General features: G+C 46.6%; 2 protein-coding genes across 3 annotated transcripts in view; one reads left to right on the forward strand and one right to left on the reverse strand.

The window, feature by feature from the left end:
* LOC130274205 (transcription factor E2F5-like) overlaps window positions 1-1,154 on the forward strand; it is a 39,763-nt gene extending 38,609 nt beyond the window's left edge. Inside the window, exon 10 of the mRNA XM_056522256.1 lies at window positions 523-1,154. The gene's annotated coding sequence lies outside the window, so the exon portion shown is untranslated. The remainder of the gene's footprint in view (window positions 1-522) is intronic.
* RBIS (ribosomal biogenesis factor) overlaps window positions 385-24,005 on the reverse strand; it is a 39,561-nt gene continuing 15,940 nt past the window's right edge. Inside the window, exons 1-4 of one of the 2 annotated variants that reach the window (XM_056522260.1) lie at window positions 7,949-8,100; window positions 2,329-2,471; window positions 2,138-2,251; window positions 385-615 (exon numbers count right to left, since the gene is read on the reverse strand). In XM_056522260.1, the coding sequence (XP_056378235.1) occupies window positions 547-615; window positions 2,138-2,251; window positions 2,329-2,442 (297 nt within the window). In that variant the 5' untranslated portion in view covers window positions 2,443-2,471; window positions 7,949-8,100 and the 3' untranslated portion in view covers window positions 385-546. Of the gene's footprint in view, window positions 616-2,137; window positions 2,252-2,328; window positions 2,472-7,948; window positions 8,101-24,005 lie in introns of those variants that run through there. The other variant, XM_056522261.1, reaches the window with a different exon arrangement.

The following is a 24,005-nucleotide window of genomic DNA, read 5'->3' on the forward strand; positions in this document are numbered from 1 at the left end:
TTAGTTTATTTAACCTTATGTGGACCAGATCATAGACACATCCGTGTAAATCTTCCATTGGAAGGGAATCCTTTATTAGAAAATACAAGCAGTTCCTTCTACTATGATCACATGGCCCAAGAACATTTTTATTACATTTAGTTGGAACCTCCTTGCACACAGCAGCAGTTGTCGTACAGTCTGTATTAGTTTCCTAGATGTAGCGATGGACAAGATCTTAAGTACTCTGAGTTTTGTGCCAAACCATTAATCCTGAATTTTGATGCAATTTCTCGGTGAACTATCACTGCCAAGATGACGTCTGATCCCATTCCTGCCCGAGTCTTCAAGTGCCTTGTAGTTCTAGCACTTTCCCCACTCCAGTCCCTTTATCTGCTGTGTATAGTACATGGATCTGTAATAAGCCTCCATCTTCCTCCTGTTTGCTCCCTTGTTGTGAAACCGCCTTTTTTTTTTCTATTTTTGTACTATGTTTTCAATAAAATGTACATATATTAAATCATATCCTTCTGTCTCCTTAAGTAAAGGGATATTGTTCCTGGTGGATTATAGCTGTGAGAACAGGTCTGTGGCGTTGTCTATGTCAACAGGGGCTTCTGGAGTTGGCCTGGAAATCTAGAAGAAAAATGTATTGAAGTTTATCAGCTCACGATACACTAAGACAATTCTTTATAGAATACTGAGCGGGACGTAGTGCTTGTATTCACCAAAATATTAATGTTACTTCCTTGCCTTCACAACACCATGGAGAAGAAAAGCGTCCAGGTATCCCGGATTTATGTAACGGAACCATAGGATCTAAAGAACTGTCTGCACCCTACTTATAAATCATCCATAACCTTGTAGTACGACTTGTGCAGGAAGCTTACTTAGAAATCTGGCTGATGCAGAGCTCGTAACAGATCCCCGGCTCTGTGCTGCTAGAGCGCATTTCGTACCCAGGTCGGCTGGTAGAAACACGCCCCCTCCATTCATCTCTATGGGAGAGGCGGAGACTCAGGAACGCTGTGTCTCCGCCTCTCCAGTAGAGATGAATGGAGGGTGCGCGTTTGTACCAAAAGGTGGATGATACGCGAGTCCTGGCCGGGACCGACCCAATATGAGACGGGGTCGTCCTGAGTCGTTAAAGGAGATCTGTAGTGCTCTGAACTTTATCCCCCATCTGAAGGATAGGGGATAAGTTTTAGATTGTGGGGGGGGGGGGGGGGGGGTCCGAGCGCTGGGGCCCCCCAGCGATCTCCTGTACGGGGCCACGGTAATGTACAGGAAAGGGGGCGTTCCGTCCCCGCGTCTTGAGGCGACAGAATGCCCCCTTTCCTGTACATTGCCGTGGCCCTGTACAGTAGATCGCGGGGGGTCCCAGCACTCGGACCCCTCGCGATCTAAAACTTATCCCCTATCCTTTGGTTAGGGGATAAAGTTCAGAGCACTACAGATCACCTTTAAGGGGTTAAAGCCTACCTGTTAAATCCCACACACACACAAAAAGTTAGTACCTAATCCTGACCATATATTTTTGTCTCTATCACCTATATTTATTATAAAAACACCTCTTTTCATTAGTGCTAGAAATCCTATCAGGTGAAGGGGGTGTGTCCCTCCCTTGTGGTGGTGGGAGGTGATTGGTTTGTCTGCTTATGCAGCCTTTATCATGACTGATGCAGAACTGGTTAGTGTGTTATTAGGTATGAGAACCCTAAGTGGTGGCATCAGGAGCCGTTTTCCTAACTATTCCAAAAAAAATTTAAAGTGTGCAGTTCTTTCCAGTCTAACCACAGTGCTCTCTGCTGCCACCTCTGTCTGTGTCAGGAACTGTTCAGGGCAAGAGAGGTTTACTATGGAGATGCGCTCCTGCTCTGGACAGTTCCAGACATGGGCAGAGGTGTCAGCAGAGACCACTGGTCAGGCTGGAAAGAACTACACAACTTCCTCTGGAGCATACAGCAGCTGATAATTACTGGAAGGATTAAGACTTTTAAATAGATACAGATCTGTATAACCAGATGTCACTTTGTCACCAGTTGATTTAAAAAAAAACATTTAGTTTTTTCACCGGAGTGCCCCTTTAGGTATATGTATACTAGATCATTTAAAGACGCTCTATTAAAAAAAATAATAATAATCTTGCATACAATACCTGACTTTCCTTTGATACTGCAGCGGGCGTCTTTTTTGTCTGGGTCACATCTTTGTGCAGCTCGGAAAAAGCCTGGTTTACTTTGCGGACTCTCTCACTTGTTGCAGCGTTTATCTGAAGAAAGAAGAAAATGCATTTGATGTGCAAAGTCCGGAATCGGTGCAGTCCATGAAACATTAGATAAAACTAACCTTCTTCAGATTTGACAAGACGGGTTTTGCTTTGTTTTTGGCTTTCACACTTTTAGTGTTTGCGACTTGAAAGACGTTCTTCTGTTTTTGTCCCTTTCCTTTGCTTTTGGCCATTGCTGAAAGTGCTTCTGATCTTTGCTATTCTGGACAAAAAATAAAAAAATCACATTATTTGTACTGCTTGTGTCCTGAACATCTATTTGTCGTCTGGAGATGTACTTGTTATAATGGGGATTAGAAAAGTGGAAATAAATGCACTGTTTCTTAAAGGGGTACTCCGGTGGAAATTTTGTATTTTTTCTTCTTCAAATCAACTGGTTCCAGAAAGTTAAACAGATTTGTAAATAACTTCTATTAAAGGGGTTCTCCAGTGCTTACACATCTTATCCCCTATCCAAAGGATAGGGGATAAGATGCCTGATTGCGGGAGTCCCGCTGCTGGGGACCCCCGGGATCTTGCACGCGGCACCCCGTTTGTAATCAGTCCCCGGAGCGTTTTCGCTCCGGGTCTGATTACCGGCGACCACACTGCCATCACAGCTATCACGCCCCCTCCCATAGGCTTGCATTGAGGGGCGGAGCGTGATGTCACACGGGGGCGGAGGCATGACGTCACACGCCGCCAGCCCTGTAGTCGCCGGTAATCAGACCCGGAGCGAACACGCTCAGGGGACTGATTACAAACGGGGTGCCGCGTGCAAGATCCCGGGGGTCCCCAGCGGCGGGACTCCTGCGATCAGGCATCTTATCCCCTATCCTTTGGATAGGGGATAAGATGTGTAAGCACCGGAGAACCCCTTTAATAGAAGTAATTTACAAATCTGTTTAACTTTCTGGAACCAGTTCATTTGAAGAAGAAAAAATATACAAAATTTCCACCGGAGTACCCCTTTAAACATTCATCTGTAAAAGAAAGCTCTCTCAGACCACGCCAGCACAACACACAGGCTCACTACCAGCACCCTCACACTTTACTACGTCTGAGGAGTGCACTGCGTGAGTGCCGAAACGCGTCATCCGTATTGTCATAAATAAAATATCTATTGGCCTGAGTCCTTCATTTTGTGTCAACAACTCGAGCAGCGCCTCCAAGCCTGTATTTTCTTCCTGTTACTTGCTTATCCATGTTGGTCTCCCTACGGGAGTCCAGTACTGGTCCAAGTGCAGCGGCCATTACTAATACTTGCCTTGCTTCTACCTAAGCACATGCCTGGGCACCACCACTCCTAGGAGCCATGGACCAGAGTGCTATTGCCTAACAGGTTAGTATATCACTTAGGTGTGGTGGAGGGTGCACACCAAGTTGATATACACTACAAGGGAGCGCCCTGGTTTCCCTCTCCCGATATCTTCCAGCTATCTCTCCTGGCACCCCCCCCTAATACACATGCATGATCAGCTCAGCTGTTTGTACATGTGTCTTGGGGGTAAGCTGCTGCCAAACCCCTCTGAACACAGTGTATCCTCTTTCAGAACAATAGAAAGGATCAGGCATGTTGAAATCCAACTGCCCAATCGGTTTCTTCCCTGAAATGTCCTTTCAGGAGAGTTGGGAAGCCACAGTTGGAAGGTTGAGATTATATTTAGAGATGAGCGAATTTACAGTAAATTTGATTCGTCACAAACTTTGTGGCTCAGCAGTTGATGACTTTAGTCTGCATTAATTAGTTCAGCTTTCAGGTGCTCCCGTGGGCTGGAAAAGGTGGATACAGTCCTAGGAGACTCTTTCCTAGGACTGTATCCACCTTTTTCAGGCCACTGGAGCACCTGAAAGCTGAACTCATTTATGCAGGATAAGTCATCAACTGCCGAGCCGAGAAGTTTGTGACGAATCAAATTTACTGTAAGTTCGCTCATCTCTAATTACGATCTAATGCAGTGTTTTCCAACCTTTGTGTCTCCAGCTGTTGCAAAACTACAACTCCCAGCATGCCCAGACAGCCAACAGTTGTCCGGGCATGCTGGGAGTTGTAGTTTTGCAACAGCTGGAGGTACCCTGATCAGGAAACACTAATGTGTTCAGCCAACATAAGGGGACAAGGTTACCTCCTCAGGACAGGAGAGGTCACTGTCCAATCCCATGTTTTTCACTACAGTAAAGGATCCTTTCTACTGCTGTGAAGAGAAGATCAGATGCAGAAGGCTGAGCAGAGAACTAGAGATGAGTGAACTTACAGTAAATTCGATTTGTCACGAACTTCTCGGCTCGGCAGTTGATGACTTTTCCTGCATAAATTAGTTCAGCTTTCCGGTGCTCCCGTGGGCTGGAAAAGGTGGATACAGTCCTAGGAGACTCTTTCCTAGGAATGTATCCACCTTTTCCAGCCCACCGGAGCACCTGAAAGCTGAACTAATTTACGCAGGAAAAGTCATCAACTGCCGAGCCGAGAAGTTCGTGACGAATCGAATTTACTGTAAGTTCGCTCATCTCTACCGAGAACCATTATAGAACAAATATAAAGCAGTATATCTGATGTTTTATGTATCGCGGAGACTCTCCACCCTTGAGTGTCCGTTTATATACCAGTACTTTTCTGTGCGATATTCCAAAACGTTTCATAATCGGGGGAGCGAGTGCAAAATTGTAAAACAAAGTAACAATACATAAACAGCGCCTCCTCATGCCACAGACAATATTCCAATAAGACAACATTCTACAGTGTTCTACTCTTGGGCTGCTGCACAGCAGTGCCTGATACTCCAGCCGAACATCACTCATGCTGTGTCCTGGGCTTTCAGACACCTGCAGGAAGATGGCTATAGATCCCCTAGACAGGCAGGTCCGGCCCTGAGAACAGCGTCACCAAGTACAGTGCTCCCTCAAGTTACAATATTAATTGGTTCCAGGACGACCATTGTATGTTGAAACCATTGTATGTTGAGACCAGAACTCTATGGAAACCTGGTAATTGGTTCTAAAGGCACCAAATGTCATCCAAAAATAGGAAAAAAGTGAGAATTAAAGAAAAATAACTAGATAACTAATATAGATAAAGCAAATCCTTACATATAAAAGTAATAAAGATCTGCTGGGAGCTGTAAATCACTGTCTATGTCAGTGTTTCCCAAGCAGGGTGCCCCAGCTGTTGCAAAACTACAACTACCAGCATGCCCAGACAGCCAAAGGCTGTCTGGGCATGCTGGGAGTTGTAGTTTTGCAACAGCTGGGGCACCCTGCTTGGGAAATGCTGGTCTATGTAGAGGACAGGAGCTTCTTCAGGGTCCTGTACAGTACACACAATGTCCTAAAAAAGTTACATGGAGCCGCCCTCACCTGGTGTCCAAAAGAGCAGCTAACCCTGGTACAGGTAAAGTGTACAGAACATGTAATACCTCCCTGTACTGTAGGGGGCGCTACCAGACATCAATCAGTGCATACACTTCAGTAATACAGGGGTTTTACCAGTGAATGCCCATTCTGATTGGTTGGTTCTTCCAGCCATTCACATGTTTCACAGATCTGGACTGTCTGTACATTGTATGTTGAGTCTGGTTTCAAGTTACAATGGTCCAGAAAAGACCATTGTATGTTGAAACTATTGTATGTTGAGGCCATTGTAAGTTGAGGGATGACTGTATGTGATCCCCAAAACAGTATACAGGAGATTGGTGTGCAGCATCTGGGGGCTGCTTATGGGAGGATTGGGGTCCTGTGTGGGATACAATGTGTATGAGAAGAATGCTAAGGGCTCATGCACATGGATACTCTACTTGGGGTTAAAGGGGTTGCCCAGTATTAGAAAAATGCAGCTTGTTATTTGCAAAAACAGCATCATTCCTGTCCATAGGTTGTGTTTAGTACTGCAGCTCAGTCCCATTCACTTCAATGGAGCTGAGCTGCAATACCAAGCACAACCTGTGGACAAGAGGGGTGCTGTTTTTTTCAAAGAAAAAAAAACCCTGCATTTTTCTAATCCTGGAAAACTCCTTTAATCCCCAGCAGAATAGCCGTAGTGTGCAACCCCTTTCTGAACAGAATCCGATGAAGCAGAACCCCATTGATCCCAATGGAATTCTGCTGCTCAGTGAACACTATGGAAGATCCACAGCAGAACTTCCATTTGAGGAACCAGATTCCACCAAAAGTATAAACAGAATTCCAATGCTTATTTCCATGGTAAATAAACACAGATTTCGGGTGGCGTGGATCAGCTGATAATTTCCTACCGTAGTGTGCATGGGCCCTAACAGTCCACTGTTGAGGGAGCCAATGTATAGTTTAAAAAAAAATTGTATATATAATTTATTTTTATTGTGACTACCCCAAGAACGGTTATGGTTGCCAGTAGAGATGAGCGAACTTACAGTAAATTCGATTTGTCACAAACTTCTCGGCTCGGCAGTTGATGACTTTTCCTGCATAAATTAGTTCAGCTTTCCGGTGCTCCGGTGGGCTGGAAAAGGTGGATACAGTCCTAGGAGAATCTTTCCTAGGACTGTATCCACCTTTTACGACCCACCGGAGCACCTGAAGGCTGAACTAATTTATGCAGGAAAAGTCATCAACTGCCGAGCTGAGAAGTTTGTGACGAATCGAATTTACTGTAAGTTCGCTCATCTCTAGTTGCCAGTGAAAGCAAAAAAAATAAATAAATAAAAAGTATAGAGCACTGTTATCTCACGTGTAGCAAAACTACAACTCACAGCATGCCCAGATGACACAGACAGTCCGGGCATGCTGGAGGTTGTAGGTTTGCAACAGCAGGAGGTCCACAATTTGGGGAAAGACTGATATAGAAGATGCCTGTAACAGCCAATCAGATTTTAACGCTTATTTTTGGGGGGCGCAGAAGGAAGCAGCCCCCCCTGACAGGTAACTAATAGAGATGAGCACTTTTTTATTTTTTTAACTAATTCTGTCATTTCTTCCCACCAGAAAGCCATTGGAACATTGGGGGAGATTTATCAAAACTTGTGCAGAGGAAAAGTTGACCGGTTGCCCATAGCAACCAATCAGATGGCTTCTTTCATTTTTAACAAGGCCTCTGAGAAATGGAAGAGGCAATCTGATTGGTTGCTACGGGCAACTGGTCATCGTTTCTTCTGCACGGGATTTAATACATCTCCCCCATTGAGTCACAAAAGGGGGGGGGGGGAGATTTATCACAATTTGTCCAGAGAAACAGCAGAACAGTTGCCCATAGCAACCAGATTCCAAATTTAATTTCCCGAGAATAAAGCCATCTGATTGGCTGCAATGGGTAAACGCTCCTTCAAAGTGTTTTCAGTGATGACATCATAAAACATACACATTGTGACGTCATCTCACACAATGTGACGTTGTTAGCTTGGGCCTGGGTATTATTTTTTTTTTTTTTTGCATTTGGGCCTAATAATATAAAACCATAGAACCAGCAGCAGACACTGACAGATACACCGGTAAGACTGCAGTCACACCATGCGGCTCCTAGGATGCCGCGGCAGGTTACTCACTACAGCAGTGTTTCCAAACCAGTGTGCCTCCAGCTGTTGTAAAACTACAACTCCCAGCATGCCCGGACAGCCTTTGGCTGTCCGGGCATGCTGGGAGTTGTAGTTTTACAACAGCTGGAGGCACACTGGTTGGGAAACACTGCACTACAGTCACCGGCTCTTCACACCTCTATATACCTATATATACCTTTCTCTGGACTCTTCCCACGTGTGCTCTGTGTGTAGTGACGTAATCAAGACGCGACCAGGAAGTATGTAACCATAGAGAGTATTACAGAGCAGGAGACGCTCGTTATGCTAAGTGCATCTCACTGGTTCCTGGAGGAATCATTATGTTATTACTGAGTATTATAGAGGATGCTGGGGTTTGTGTTACCATGACAAATTATTCCCTATCCACAATACAGGGTAATGTTCCTCAAACTGTTGCAAAACCACAACTTGCTTAAGACTGTCAGGGCATGATAGGGGTTGTAGTTTAGCAGCAGCTGAAGAGAAATAATGGGATAAGGCAGTGATTTCCAACCAGTGTGCCTTCAGCTGTTGCAAAACTACAACTCCCAGCATTCCCAGACAGTCAAAGGCCTGTCTGGGCAAGCTGGGAGTTGCTACAGGTTAGGGAACAATGGGATAAGGCAGTGTTTCCCAAACTAGGTGCCTCCAGCCGTTGCAAAAATATAGCTCCTAGCATACCTGGACACCCAAAGGCTGTCCGGACATGCTGGGAGTTGTAGTTTTGAAACAGCTGGAGGTACCTAGATTGGGAAACACTGCTCCCTAACCCGTAGCTCTAAGAGTGCGTTCCCACCTGGCGTATACGCAGCATATTTCACGCTGCGCAAAATTTGCATCAGCAGTGGGAAATACGCTGTGAATTCCTCGCTCACTATACACACAGGACTTTCTGGCGGCAGCCCTATGTGTGTAGTGAGCTTTGGAGGCGGAGCCGCACGTCACAGTCACACCGGCACACAGCCTCGCTTCCAAAACGCACTACACGCATAGGGCTACCGCTGGAAAGTCCTGTGTGTATAGTGAGTGAGGAATACACAGCGCATTTCCCGCTGCTGACGCAAATTTTGCGCAGCGTGAAGTACGCTGCATATATGCAGGTGGGAACGCAACCTTAAAGGGGTACTCCGGTAGAAAACTTTTTTTTTTTAATCAACTGGTGCCAGAAAGTTAAACAGACTTGTAAATTACGTCTATTAAAAAATCTTAATCCTTCCAGTACTTATTAGCTGCTGACTACTACAGAGGAAATTATTTTCTTTTTGGAACACAGAGCTCTCTGCTGACATCATGACCACAGTGCTCTCTGCTGACGCCTCTCTCCATTTTAATAACTGTCCAGAGTAGGAGAAAATCCCCATAGAAAACATATGCTGCTCTGGACAGTTCCTAAAATGGACAGAGATGTCAGCAGAGAGCACTGTGGTCATGATGTCAGCAGAGAGCTCTGTGTTCCAAAAAGAAAAGAATTTCCTCTGTAGTATTCAGCAGTCAATAAGTACTGGAAGGATTAAGATTTTTTTAATAGAAGTAATTTACAAATCTGTTTAACTTTCTGGCACCAGTTGATTTAAATTAAAAAAAAAAGTTCTCCGCCGGAGTAGCACTTTAATAGCAATTTTTCAATTGTGTTCTGTGCTATGCTCCTGATGGCAGACTATATAAGAAGATCCCCAGATAGTGGCATGTACGAAGGGAGGAGACCTCCGGCCGCCATCTTAACTCATGGACCCCCGCAATTGTGTTAAGGATGGTCTTAAGAATTTTTCCAAAGCCCTGCAGTTGTTTTAGATGCCATGATAAATACTGATCACAGCATCTAAAGGGTTAAAGGCAGACATTGATGGGATCGCCCTGCATCCTCTAGGGGTTAAGCCATGCTCCATTATGTAAGGCTGAGCCACTGATGTAAAGCATGGTACTAAAATGTCTAAAACACATTGAAAATGCACTGCAAGTCATGTAAGCAATTATTTGGGCAAAAACTGCAACAGATCAGTTCTAACTCCCTCACTGTCCCCAAAATAATCCAGTGGAATGAGAGTGCAGAAATGTTTAGACCAAGATGTTCCCTTGTTCTTCTATTAGGAGTGGCAGTGAAAATAAAAACTGTGTTGAGTTGCAGTAAGTTGATTTAAATAATACAAAACGACTGGAGGGGGTTCATATGCTTCAGGTTTTGTTGTAGAAATCTGTTCCATTCCTTTGGAGTTGTTTTGGCAACAAGTACTGTAGGTGGATCCATGCAAGATCCATTCAAATACTACCTGGAAAAAAATTCTGCAACAAACTGCAGTGTGTGGATCCGCTCTTATGCTTACCTAAGTATAAAAAGAAAACATAAGGTTAAAGGGTCTTATTATGTCTGTCAGACCAATGAAAACTGAGTTCAGCCAGTCATTTTCTAGGAATTGAAAACACAATGAAAATCCTGCACTCACCGTCCAGCTATTGACTACGGGATAAACCGGGGACAACAGACTGCAGAAGGTGTGCGCTCAGAGGCAAACAACCGGTGGTTTTCGCGCAGACTAGCGCTTCATCCGGTAGGATGAAGCGCTAGTCTGCGCGAAAACCACCGGTTGTTTGCCTCTGAGCGCACACCTTCTGCAGTCTGGTGTCCCCGGTTTATCCCGTAAGAGGAGCATCGAGTCGATAGCTGGACGGTGAGTGCAAGATTTTCTTTGTGTTTTCCTACTCGAATTCTTGCTGAAATCTAATTTTCTACATCCAAGACTCATTAGTTGTATGCCGGAGGACTGCATAGAGCTACCTGCGTCTCCGTACTGTGGGTACAAGATATCAGCGGTGCCATCCCTCTCTTTTCTACTGACACGTATTTTCTAGGAAAGCTAGGTGATAACCAAACATAGCATCTCAAATAGATATGGTCTCTCAGCTTTCCTGGACCCTGAAAATCTAATGTGTCTAGTGATAGAGTGTAATGGTATGGAGTGTATGCCTTGCGATTCTAAACTATGAAAGAGCTGTGAGTGTGAAAATATTGATATCACTCAGCTTTTCCAGAAACAGCTAAAGTTTGAACGCCTTATAAACACTTTCATAATTTATCTACAAGTCCAAAATGTGCCAGCACGTATCTAAATGGAAGAAATGTTACACGAACAACAATATATGATGTGACATTTTATTCATCATCTGGGGAAAGATTACATGGGAGGTCATGCACCCTAAAACTAGTTTACACTTCTCTATAACACTGATGGGTCCAGTGGGAGGAAGCACAGAGGTTTAAATGGGCCCAATGCTGCCATCGAGTCCTGTGGGACAAATTCACTCAGGATTCAGTTGCTAGGCCCATAGTACAAATGCACAAGCTGAATAGAAAGGAATGTAAGGAACAGACAGAAGGCGATGAAACACAGCTGAATGTGTGAGACTTATGATATTACCTCCTTACTGAGCATGGTATGATTACTTTTTCTTTTACATCTGTTAGTATTGTTTTTGTCTTGTGTTCACATTGTGAAGCTGTTCACTGCACATTGGCTTCACTTTCACATGCTCTGGTTTCTTCATAAATTTATAACACTCAGTGAATGTTGTATGTAGACTATCTGGACACTATGGGGGACATATATCAATGTTTGCTTATGTATTCTTTTTTTTAGTAATTTGTTCCTTACTTTTTTTTTGCTTACGTGTGACTTATTTATCAACTGGTTTCAGCCTGTTGATAATTTTCTTTCACCTAAGCAATTTTTCCTTTTTTACTCTGGTAGTAGCTTTTTCTGCTCCATGTTTGAGCTGGAGTAAATTTAGTAAATTTTTAACCCTGTTGCGACTTTTTTTTGCGCAGTTGCGATTGTCGCAGTTAATAAATACCTGACTACCCGTAGTCCATTTTAAAATTATTACTACGTAGTTAATTTTTGGAAAACTTGCTTTTCTCGCTTTCCAGTCAAAATGTCGCACGAAAAATAGCGTAGTCGCAGTTGCGACAATTTTGCGACAATTATAGTAAAGTAAACCTGACTAAACCCGTTGATAAATGTCCATATATATGACAGGGTTGTAGTTAGTATGTGTGACAGATAATCATGGAGGTTGTAGTGTCCGATGACTGCAGTGTAATAACCTCATAGTTAATTGAAAGTTCTACTAACCACTACTTCAGATAAGCAGATATCCGCATCAAAGCCCCAAGAAATAAACACCTCAAAAGCCAGGATTTTTGCATATCAGCTTTAACTTTTTTGAAGTTGCAAGTCCAGTAGTATAGCAGACATTGAGGATGATACAGACACATGATAGACACTTTATGCAGAGATAGTTGGTAGTACGTCACTGTCACAGTCCTTGTGCAATTTGAATATCAATGCAGACTTAAACCTTATTGGAATATAGTTCAAACAAAGAAATGCTCTGGCACAGCAGGTGTTAATTAGTTCACCGGGAGATAGCCTCAGTGTCGGAGTCTATGTGTGGCGGGGTGCTGACTCTATATAGGAAATATGCAGTTTGCAGATAATCCAATAACAAGAAGAAATGAATAGAGTCGCGACTCACTGCAATAATGAAACTTCAGGCTTTAATGCATGGTGCCACGGGGTCCATAGACAAAGACATCCGACATCGGGAGAAGGCGGGGAGGGTGCCCTGCACCCTCCCCGCCTTCTCCCGATGTCGGATGTCTTTGTCTATGGACCCCGTGGCACCATGCATTAAAGCCTGAAGTTTCATTATTGCAGTGAGTCGCGACTCTATTCATTTCTTCTTGTTATTGGATTATCTGCAAACTGTCTAAAGGCTTGTCTTTAGACTGATGACAGGAGTGACTTATGACAGACTTAACTAATGACTGACTTGACTTAAGGCTCTCCACCTGTTCTGGCAGCTATCCAATGAGAGTTTTATCTGCAGGGGTCTTCGCGGAGGTGTTCTGCGGTAACTTGGCAAAGTCTCCCTTCTTCACCTACATTTCCTAGGGTTTCTCTTAGATGTCAATGACCTGAGAACATCCAGAAGTAGACTCCAGATGTAAGTTTGCACTTTGGGCAGGCCGGCGAAGAGGATTTCCGTACCTAGTTCTTCACTAAAGTGCCCATCGACTTTGCTCTTGTCCCTAAAGCTTCCACTTATGTTGGTCCTACCCCTGTAGAAGGGAGATTCCAGATGTAAGTTTGCACTTTGGACAGGCCGGCAAAGAGGATTTCCGTACCTAGTTCTTCACTAAAGGGCCCATCAGTTTTGCTCTTGTCCCTAAATCTTCCACTTATGTTGGTCCTACCCCTGTAGCAGGACAAGCCAGAAAGCATGCAGCTTATTAATGGGTCGCAAATTTTGTAGTTGGAGGCAGTCACCCACTGAATGTGGGAGAGCTGCTGCTGTGATGTTACCTCACCAGAGGCCAGGACTAGACTCTATTAACATATGCTTTTTTTTATGGTCCCTCCTCTGTCCCTGGGGACTGGAGTGGAGACAAGACTTCCCTTAGCTCTTAATTGGCTGAAGGGTGGACATGTGACATGTTACCAACTTTACACATTGCAGACAAGGATTTTAGGGACAGACATTTAACCCATTGAACTACATTTAGGCTCAGTACATGCAGGAAATAAATGATGACACAAAAATACACTTGAACCTGAGATTGAGCTGGGGACCTATGAGGCTACAGACACCCAAACGTGTTCATGGTAGCACAAGGTGACCCTGCTCTGGGACACCAAACTAAGACTATCCCATCCCCAGTACCCTAAACAGCAGTGATTCTCCCAGTTAGCTCACCATTCCTCCATTCATAAACTGCATGTATATAATTTTAGGACAGTGTTCATTTATGTAATTTGGCAGATTCTATGTGTATATTATGTTATACTGTAATGTTCCCACCTCATTTGTTTGCAATCCAATGTGTATGTGTTTGTACTGTACTACTAACTGTTATTCACTAGATTTTGCTGTTGTTATAGAGAAATGAAGGATATAAAAGCTGCAAGCAGGAAGTAAGCCAGTCTGTGGCTGAAGCCACATGGCATGTTGAGGTCCCCTGTACTAAGGAAGGATCGAACTAGGGTAGTGTCTGGCATGAACCATTAACCATTTATATACCACAAAGGTGAACATGGCATCTAAAAGTGCCAACATGCACTTGCTGGTTGCTCAGGGTACTTTATTGGGACCAGCAAAGCGAAAATGCAGTGTCCTGTTCAGCAGAAAGGAGAACCGGATGTTAAATACCGTGCTTCTTGCCGTCCGATAGGCGTTCCTTCTGTGTAGGCAGCCTGTACCAGTGGAGCACCAATAACACTGTTTAGATCTGCATTGCTCAGTGTATGCAATTTAAAGATAACAGGTAAAAGTCTCCTATGGGGACTATAAAATAGTGAATAACATTTAACAAAAATGTTAATAAATGTAAATAAGCGCCTTCCCTAATATAAGTTTAAATCCCCCTCGTTTTCCATTTTTCAAAAAATAAAAATTATATGAACAAAATAATCATAAACATATCCGGTACATCCGTGTGAAAATGTCTGAACTATTAAAATATTATGTTAATAAATCCACATGGTAAATTACATAAGTGTAAAAAAATACCAAAGTACAGAATTGCAGATATTTGGGCACATCAGATAGCATAAAAATTCATTCAAAGTGATCCAAAAGTCCCATTAAAACAAAAATGGCACTGACAGAAACTACAGATCACGGTCCAAAAAAGAGCCCTCATGCAGCCCATTCCAAAAAAATAATTGCTATAGAGGTCAGAACTAGGACAATTTAAGCATACACATTTCTTACAAATAGATATTTTTAAAGGTAGTAAAATAAAATAAAACCTATATATAACATTGGGTGTTATGGACCTAAAAATAAAGATACCATGTCATTTTGAGTGAAAAGTGCACTGTGTAGACAAGAAACCCCCAAATGTTGCAAATTGGCATGTATCCTTTTTTTTTTTAAATTTTTTTTTTTTGCCCCACCACAAACATTTTTTGTTTTTTTTTCAATTTTAGTGGTAAAATGAATGATGTCTTTATAAAGTGTGGTGGCCCGGTACAGGGGTTGTACCCCTGTACCCTAGCTTCCTTGCCAGGCAGTCTCCCTGCAGTATTCCCTGGACCCCCCCGCACCTGTTCCCCTTCTATATTCACTTGTATATATATGTTATCCAGTGTATTATACCTGTAAAGTATTATGTCTTTAAGAACAGTTGTCATGTCATTGATTGTAACCCAGTGAGGTGTCAGTGACCATGTGACATAAGGGTGACCTATGGGACCTCACCAGAGTCTCGCCTATATAAGCCCTGGGAGGAGTCTCTTCACTCTCTTGGAGCTATAAATGGGGTAAACACGCCCTGGCGTCACGAATAGAGATGAGCTAATTGAATCTGAAGAACCCGAATTCGTTAAAAATATAATGAAAAATTTGATTCGCAACAAATGCGAAATTGACACAATTCTATTGCACGAATCTCTTCATTAAACTCCATTTAGTGCGGTCCAGGCTCCAGGGCATCTAAAATGGCGGATCCAGATGTGAGGACATGGGGCAAGGAACTCTGGGAAGGCAAGACGGGAAGTCGAGTAGGCGGGATGACCCTGAATCGCATGCAGGATGCAGCCTATCAGCAGCCAGTCACCCCTGTGATGTCACAGCCCTATATAATCGGCAGCCATATCTTCATTTTTTACACTAACATGTTCTTGTAGATCCAAGTGCTTTGTGGGCGCACTAGGGGGCTCAGAAGAGAAGGAGCAACAATGGGATTTTGGAGAGCGAATTTTGCTGAAATGGTTTTTGGGGGGGAATGTTGCATTTAGGAATCCCCTATGGTGCCAGAACAGCTAAAAACACCCCACATGGTTTACTATTTGGCAAACTACACCCCTCAAGGAACGTAAAAAGTTGTACAGTGAGCCTTAACACCCCACAGGTGTTTGACTACTTTGCGTTGCAGTTGGACGTGAAAATGAAAATTATTATTTTTTTTACTAAAATGCTGATGTTACCCCAAATTTTTTATTTTCTCAAGGGGTACTAGGTGAAAATGTCCCCCAAAATTTTAAACCCCATTTGTCTCGAATAAGGAAATATATCATATGTGGATGTAAAGTGATAGAGGGCTCAAAAGGGAGGGAGCGACATTGGACTTTTGGAAAGCGAATTTTGCTGAAATGGTTTTTAGGGGGCATGTCTCATTTAGGAAACCCCCATGGTGCCAGAACAGCGAAAAGCACCCCACATGGCACACTATTTGGGAAACTATACCCCTCAAGGAATGTAACAAGGGGTGCAGTGAGCATTTACACCTCACTTGCGTTGGACAGATCTTTGTAACAGTGGGCTATGCAAATGAGAAATTACATTTTTCATTTTCACGGACCACTATTTCAAAAATCTGTCAGTCACATGTGGGGTGTTAAGGCCCACTATACCCCTTGTTACGTTCCATGAGGGGTGTAGTTTCCAAAATGGGGTCACATGTACCTCTTATGAAAATGAAAAGTATGGGGCAACACCAGCATGTTAGCGTACATTTTTTAAAAACATTTTTACACTAACAAGCTGGTGTAGACCCCAACTTTACCTTTTCATAAAAATTTGTAGCGCAATTTCTCCCGAGTATGGAAATACCCCATATGTAGCCCTAAACTGTTGTCTTGAAATACGACAGGGCTCTGAAGTGAGAGAGCACCATGCGCATTTGAGGCCTAAATTAGGGAATTTTATAGGGGTGTACTCGGATGCAAGCGTTTCACTTGCCTCCTCCACCAAAAATACTGTACGTCAGTTTTCCCCAAACAGGGTGCCTTCAACTGTAGCAAAACCCCCAACATGCCTGGACAGTCAATGGCTGTCCGGCAACAGCTGGAGGCTCCATTTGGAAAAACTGATGTACAAGCCGTTTAAAATTTTTATTTGGTGGGGGGGGGGGGCAACAGTGTAAGGGTGTAGTGTATATGTAGTGTTTTACTCTTTATTTAGGATTAGTGTAGTGTAGTGTAGTGTTGTAGGGTACATTCACACGGGCCGGGGTTTACAGTGAGTTTTCCGCTGCAGCAGAAAATTTGCTGCATCTCAAGTGGGGGGGCAAAACTACAACTCCCAGCATGCACTGACAGACCATGCATGCTGGAAGTTGTAGTTATGCAACAGCTAGAGACACAGATGTAGGCTACATTTTTGTTTTTTTGTTTTTGCTGTACAATTTGGGGTGAGTGGCTCCCTCTGTAGCCGTGCATCCCCTCCCCTATTTCACAGGAGGTGGTTTGGATTGATAGTGGATCCAACATGTCAGCCAGTCAGAGGCTGCATGCCCAGCAGAGGTGAGTGAGTGTTAGGGTCCCATCCGATGTGAGACCACCTCCGCGTGGTGGATGGGGGGACACGTTTTGATCAAAATGTGCGCTAAGAGCCTCCATTTTGTTGACCAAGTGTGCTGCTGCCATTTTCTTTTTTTACATGTTTTGTACTTGCCACAGCAGCGTGCACCCGTGTATTGGGTATAGGTGCTGGCTACATTTTTGTTTTTGCTGTACTATTTTGTACCTTTTAATTTGTTAAGGGCCTAGATACTGTGAAAACCAAGGCAAAAGTACTCACCTGCTGGTGTTGTACTGAAATACCTCTTTAAGTGTATTGTAGCGCATTTTTCTGCCCTCATAAGACATACCACATACCTACATCTAAGTAGTGTATGACTTTGTACCTGTTAATCTGTCAAGGGCCTAGATACTGTGAAAGGACAGCCAAAAGTACATACCTGCTGCTGTTCTAGACAAATACTGTTTTAAGCGTAGTGAAGCATATTGTACACCCCTCATATGCCAGGACATGCACAGAGGAGTGGCAGAGGCCTAAATTCATCAGGCGCAGGCAGAGGTTGCAGTAGAGTAGGGGTGAGTGGCTGCAGGAGTAGCAGCAAGAGGCCTGAGCTCCCGGTATCAGCTAGCGGTCGTGTCTCAACCAGCAACCCATCTGCCATCATCGATTGGTTAACACAGTCATCCACTGCATCACAAGTGACATCTGATACCCCCAGTTAACAGTCGGTGGGTTCCTCAGACACAACCCTCAGTTGGCATGGCCCGGGAGCAGTCCCTGTCCTCCCTTTGCCTCAGTCCTATGCTGTTCCCTCCCCTAAAGAAGTATCTTATGCTGTGGGTTCAGCTCCACTATTCAGTGAAGACAATCTAATAGAGGATAGTTAGCAGCAACTGCCCAGCCAAGAAGTGGAAGAGACATCCGCCGCTTCCTCCGCTAGGCGGCCAAGTAGTGATGCGGAGAGTGACGTGGGAAATGGTGTTGCCAGTGTCCAGGGTCCTGAAGCAGCCGGGTGCAGAAGGGGCTTCATCAGGAGAAGAGGGTTGCAGGTTGCCCGTGAGGCGGCAGCTGATCCAGCAAGGTGGTAGCATGGTTGGCAGTCAGCATGGTGGCAGAAGTGGAAATTCTGGAGCCAAACGTACCTGGGGAAGACCACCTGCTTCGTGGCAGCCTACCTTCCTGGCAGATAGTGGAACAGGGGTTCCTGGAGATGGCGGCAGTAGCATTCAATTGATGTGGACTGTTGGTGTGAAAATCAGCTATTTGGCGGTGTGGCAGTTTTTCATCAACCATCCGGAGAAGGTTAACATAGCCACATGCAAGATGTGTTGGCAGAAGGTGAAGCATGGCCAGGGTCCCAATGTTGGCACCACAGCCTTGCGTCAACATATGCTGCACCACCATAAAGCGGCCTGGGAGAACTATGGCTCCGATGTAGTGTTCCAGCCTGCTGCATCGCCCAGTGGCATGCCGCTCCCTCTTTCAGCTAGCCAAGGCTCCACCACCTCAGCCGAAGGGAGCTGTGTGTCATACCCTCCTTCTGTCGCTCAAGATGTTCCTGCTCCTCCTACTTTTAGTCAGTCATTCTGCCAGCAATCCATCTGCAATTCCATGTCCAAGAGACAACAGTATGTGCCCACTCATCCAACAGCGCAGAAGCTGAATGTGCTCCTATCCAAGTTGATGGTGCTGCAGTCCCTCCCTTTTCAAGTGGTGGACTCTGCACCTTTCAGAGAACTGATGGCTTGTGCCAAACCGAGGTAGAGAGTCCAAGCCGTAATTTCTTCGCGAAGAAGGCAGTACAAGCCCTGCACAATTTTGTGGAAGAGAAGGTGGGCCAGTCCTTGAGTCTTTCCGTGTGTACCAAAGTGCACGGCAGCGCCGACATCTGGAGCTGTAACTATGGTCAGGGACAATACATGTACTTTACGGCTCACTGGGTGAATGTAGTTTCGGCACAGCCACAATACCGACTTGGACAGGTCACGCTGCTTCCTCCTCCATGCTCTCAGGCCGTTGGTCCTGTGACAGTGTGCGACTCCGCCTCTCATCCTCCACCGTGTCCTCAGCCTCCACTGCACAGACAAGTCTCATTGTCCCTTAGCATACCATGTGTGCAGGGCATGGCGGTGTCACGCTGTTCTTCAAATGGTTTGCCTTGGCGAACGGAGTCACACAGAGGAGGAACTGCTAAAAGTAATTCATTAAGAAATTGGAGCTTGGCTTACTCCATGAAAACTGGAAATGGGAACCATGGTGACTGACAACGGGAAGAACATGTTGTCTGCGCTGCGACAGGGAAGGCTGAGCCATGCGCCCTGCATGGCACATGTGTTCAATCTGGTTGTCAATCGGTTCCTGAAGGGTTCCCCCCCATTTGCAAGACATCCAAACAATGGGAAGGAAACTTTGCATGCACAAAGCACACCCTCCTTGAGCAGCAGCATCAGAACGGTATCCCCAAACATAGTCTGATTTGCGACGTTGCCACATGTTGGCATTCCACCCTCCATATGTTGGACTGACTATAAGAAAAGCCATCACTGATTTATTGATGATCCAAGGGGATAGGGGGACTTCCCTGTGTAACTTCAATGTCAATAAGTAGCAGCTCATACGTGACACCTGCCGTTTGCTCAGGCACTTTGAGGACGCCACATTATTAGTCAGTGGCCAGGATTACGGGATGAACAACATCATTCCACTGTTTCATTTCCTACAACACGTGTTGGAAACAATGGCTGTCAGGGCACCTACATCTCATGGCCACATGAGCTCTGTGGAGGCTGAACTTGAGGAGGAGTAGGGGGAGGGGCACAGTGGAGCACAGTTTTTAGATTTTGCGAAATGGGCGGTTTTTCTAATCATCTCACAGGAGAGGAGGAGCAGGAGCAGCCAGAGGAGCTAGAGGGTTATGAGGAAGGCGAGACAGAGGACCCAGACACACCGTGGCAGTATGCAGAGGAGATGGGGGCAGGGAGTCCCTCCAAGTCACTTGCACAAATGGCACGATGCATGCTCACTTGCTTGCGTAGTGACTGCCAAATTGTCACCATTCGGCAGCGGGATGACTTCTGGCTCTCCACCTTATTGGACCCTCGCTACCGCCACAAAATGGGGGCCTTTTTTACACTCACTGAGAGGGAGGACAAACTGACCTACTACAGAGACATCCTACGTAGTCAGTTGGCCAAAGCCTATCGGCGCCATCATCCATCCTCTCGCAGGTCTGACTTGAGGGGCCCTCTGTGGTCACCTTCTACTGCCATGGCTGCTGGGGAGGGGTGGGGTGGCAGGAGCAGTACCAGCTCCATCAGTAGCAGCCTGAGTCTATAGTCGCTGATGATTACCTTTCTTCACCCGCATAGTGAAGCAACTCCTCAGCAGCAGGTAGACTTGGAGCAGGACCTGAACCAGCAGGTGGTGGCATACCTTGACATGCCCGTGCCAACACAACTTGAAGATCCGCTGGACTTCTGGGCAGCCAAACTTGATTTGTGGCCGCAACTAGCAGAGTTTGCGCTGGAAAAGTTGTCCTGCCCGGCAAGTAGTGTGCCATCAGAGGGGCTGACTGACCTTTATGAAGATGATCCAGGCATGGATCAGCCAGGATTTCCACCCACCAATGCCTGATGCATCAAAGTAGTATGACCATGATGCCACACGAACACTTCACAAATATGTATAGTGCCAATCATATTTAAGGTGCTGCTCCCCAGTTACAAACATTCCTCCGCATCAGACCTTTTTCCACCCACCTTCGTCACTGGGTATTGGTATTGCCACCCACTGCACCACTCTGTCACCGGGTCACTTTCAGGACTCCTAATGCTGCTGCTGCCACCTCCAGGCTGTCTCATTCTGCCACCATATAGTCTCCTCATGCTTCCGCCACCTCCAAGCGGTGCCATTCAGCCACTATATGTTCTACTCATGCTGCGCCAACTCCAGTCTGTGTCGATCAGCCACTATATGGTTTTCTGATGCTGCTGGGCCTGGGACATTACCACTAGCTAACATAAATCTTCAATTTAAATTTTAAAATTAATCTTGGGGATAGTGAGGCCCTATGGTCTCCTCATGCTGCTGCCAACTCTAGGCTGTGTTATTCAGTGTTACGCCTAGCGCTCCGGGTCCCCGCTCCTCCCCGGAGCGCTCACGGCGTCCTTCTCCCTGCAGCTCCCCGGTCGGTCCCGCTGACCGGGAGCGCTGCTCTGTCATGGCCGTTGGGGATGCGATTCGCACAGCGGGACGCGCCCGCTCGCGAATCGCATCCCAGGTCACTTACCCGTTCCCGTCCCCTGCTGTCTTGTGCTGGCGCGCGCGGCTCCGCTCTCTAGGGCGCGCGCGCGCCAGCTCCCTGAGACTTAAAGGGCCAGTGCACCAATGATTGGTGCCTGGCCCAATTAGCTTAATTGGCTTCCACCTGGTCCCTGACTATATCTATCCTCTTCCCCTGCACTCCCTTGCCGGATCTTGTTGCACTTGTGCCTAGAGAAAGCGTTTTGTGTGTTTAAAGCCTGTGTACCAGAACTTCTGCTATCTCCCCTGACTACGAACCTTGCCGCCTGCCCCCGACCTTCTGCTACGTCCGACTCTGCTTTTGCCTACTCCCTTGTACCTCGCCTATCTTCAGCAGCCAGAGAGGTGAGCCGTTGCTAGTGGTTACGACCTGGTCACTACCGCCGCAGCAAGACCATCCCGCTTTGCGGCGGGCTCTGGTGAAAACCAGTAGTGTCTTAGAACCGGTCCACTAGCACGGTCCTCGCTATCCCTCTCTGGCACAGAGGATCCACCTCCTGCCAGCCGGCATCGTGACAGTAGATCCGGCCATGGATCCCGCTGAAGTTCCTCTGCCAGTTGGCGCTGACCTCCCTACGCTGGTCGCCCAGCAAGCTCGTCAGATCGCCCAACAAGATCACCAGCTGTCGTACTTGACCACCATGACACAGCAACTCCAGTCTCAACTACAGCAGATTCAGTCTCAGCTACAGCAGCAACAACCATCTCCTCCGCCAGCTCCTGCACCTCCTCCGCAGCGAGTGGCCGCTCCTGGTCTACGCCTATCCTTGCCGGATAAATTTGATGGGGACTCTAAGTTTTGCCGTGGCTTTCTTTCCCAATGTTCTCTGCATCTGGAGATGATGTCGGACCTGTTTCCCACTGAAAGGTCTAAGGTGGCTTTCGTAGTCAGCCTTCTGTCTGGAAAAGCCCTGTCTTGGGCCACACCGCTCTGGGACCGCAATGACCCCGTCACTGCCTCCGTACACTCCTTCTTCTCGGAAATCCGAAGTGTCTTTGAGGAACCTGCCCGAGCCTCTTCTGCTGAGACTGCCCTGTTGAACCTGGTCCAGGGTAATTCTTCCGTTGGCGAGTATGCCGTACAATTCCGTACTCTTGCTTCAGAATTATCCTGGAACAATGAGGCCCTCTGCGCGACCTTCAAAAAAGGCCTATCCAGCAACATTAAAGATGTTCTGGCCGCACGAGAAATGCCTGCTAATCTTCATGAACTTATTCATCTAGCCACTCGCATTGACATGCGTTTTTCTGAGAGGCATCAAGAGCTCCGCCAGGAAAAAGACTTAGATCTCTGGACACCTCTCCCACAGTCTCCACTGCAATCTGCGCCTAGGCCTCCCGCCGAGGAGGCCATGCAAGTGGATCGGTCTCGCCTGACCCTGGAAGAGAGGAATCGCCGTAAGGAAGAGAATCTTTGCCTGTACTGTGCCAGTACTGAACATTTTTTGGTGGATTGCCCAATCCGTCCTCCACGTCTGGGAAACGCACGCTCGCACCCAGCTCTCGTGGGTGTGGCGTCTCTTGATGCTAAGTCGGCTTCTCCACGTCTCACGGTGCCTGTTCGGATTTCTACTTCAGCCAGCTCTTCTCTCTCAGCCGTGGCCTGCCTGGACTCTGGAGCTTCTGGGAATTTTATTCGGGAGTCCATAGTGAATAAATTCCGCATTCCGGTGACCCGTCTTGTCAAGCCACTCCACGTTTCCGCGGTCAACGGAGCCAAGTTGGACTGCACCATACGTTTCCGCACGGAGCCCCTTCTTATGAGCATCGGATCTCATCATGAGAGGATTGAACTTTTGGTCCTCCCCAATTGCACCTCGGAAATTCTCCTTGGACTTCCCTGGCTTCAACTTCACTCCCCTACCCTGGATTGGTCCACTGGGGAGATCAAGAGTTGGGGGTCCTCTTGTTCCAAGAACTGTCTAAAACCGGTTCCCAGTACTCCCTGCCGTGACCCTGTGGTTCCTCCTGTATCCGGTCCCCCTAAGGTCATTAAGGACTCTGCCTGCCACAGGAAATGCCCCTCCCCCCCTCCCAGTTCCATCAGGCAAGCTTCTGTGTCCTCTCATGGCCCTCGTCCTGGTGTCACACTGCCCCGTGCCAGGTCTCGCCCTCTGCCCTCTCTCCCCATTCCTACTCCTGCGGTTCTGCCTGCCGTTGAGGAATCCCTCCATCCTTTCCCGGTGTCCTCATCCCAGGGGAGGCAGTTACCCGATAAAGAGAAGGGGAGACCTAAGGGGGGGGGTACTGTTACGCCTAGCGCTCCGGGTCCCCGCTCCTCCCCGGAGCGCTCACGGCGTCCTTCTCCCTGCAGCTCCCCGGTCGGTCCCGCTGACCGGGAGCGCTGCTCTGTCATGGCCGTTGGGGATGCGATTCGCACAGCGGGACGCGCCCGCTCGCGAATCGCATCCCAGGTCACTTACCCGTTCCCGTCCCCTGCTGTCTTGTGCTGGCGCGCGCGGCTCCGCTCTCTAGGGCGCGCGCGCGCCAGCTCCCTGAGACTTAAAGGGCCAGTGCACCAATGATTGGTGCCTGGCCCAATTAGCTTAATTGGCTTCCACCTGGTCCCTGACTATATCTATCCTCTTCCCCTGCACTCCCTTGCCGGATCTTGTTGCACTTGTGCCTAG

This window comes from Hyla sarda, chromosome 5 (genome assembly GCF_029499605.1).
Source record: "Hyla sarda isolate aHylSar1 chromosome 5, aHylSar1.hap1, whole genome shotgun sequence".
Classification (NCBI taxonomy): Eukaryota; Metazoa; Chordata; class Amphibia; order Anura; family Hylidae; genus Hyla; species Hyla sarda.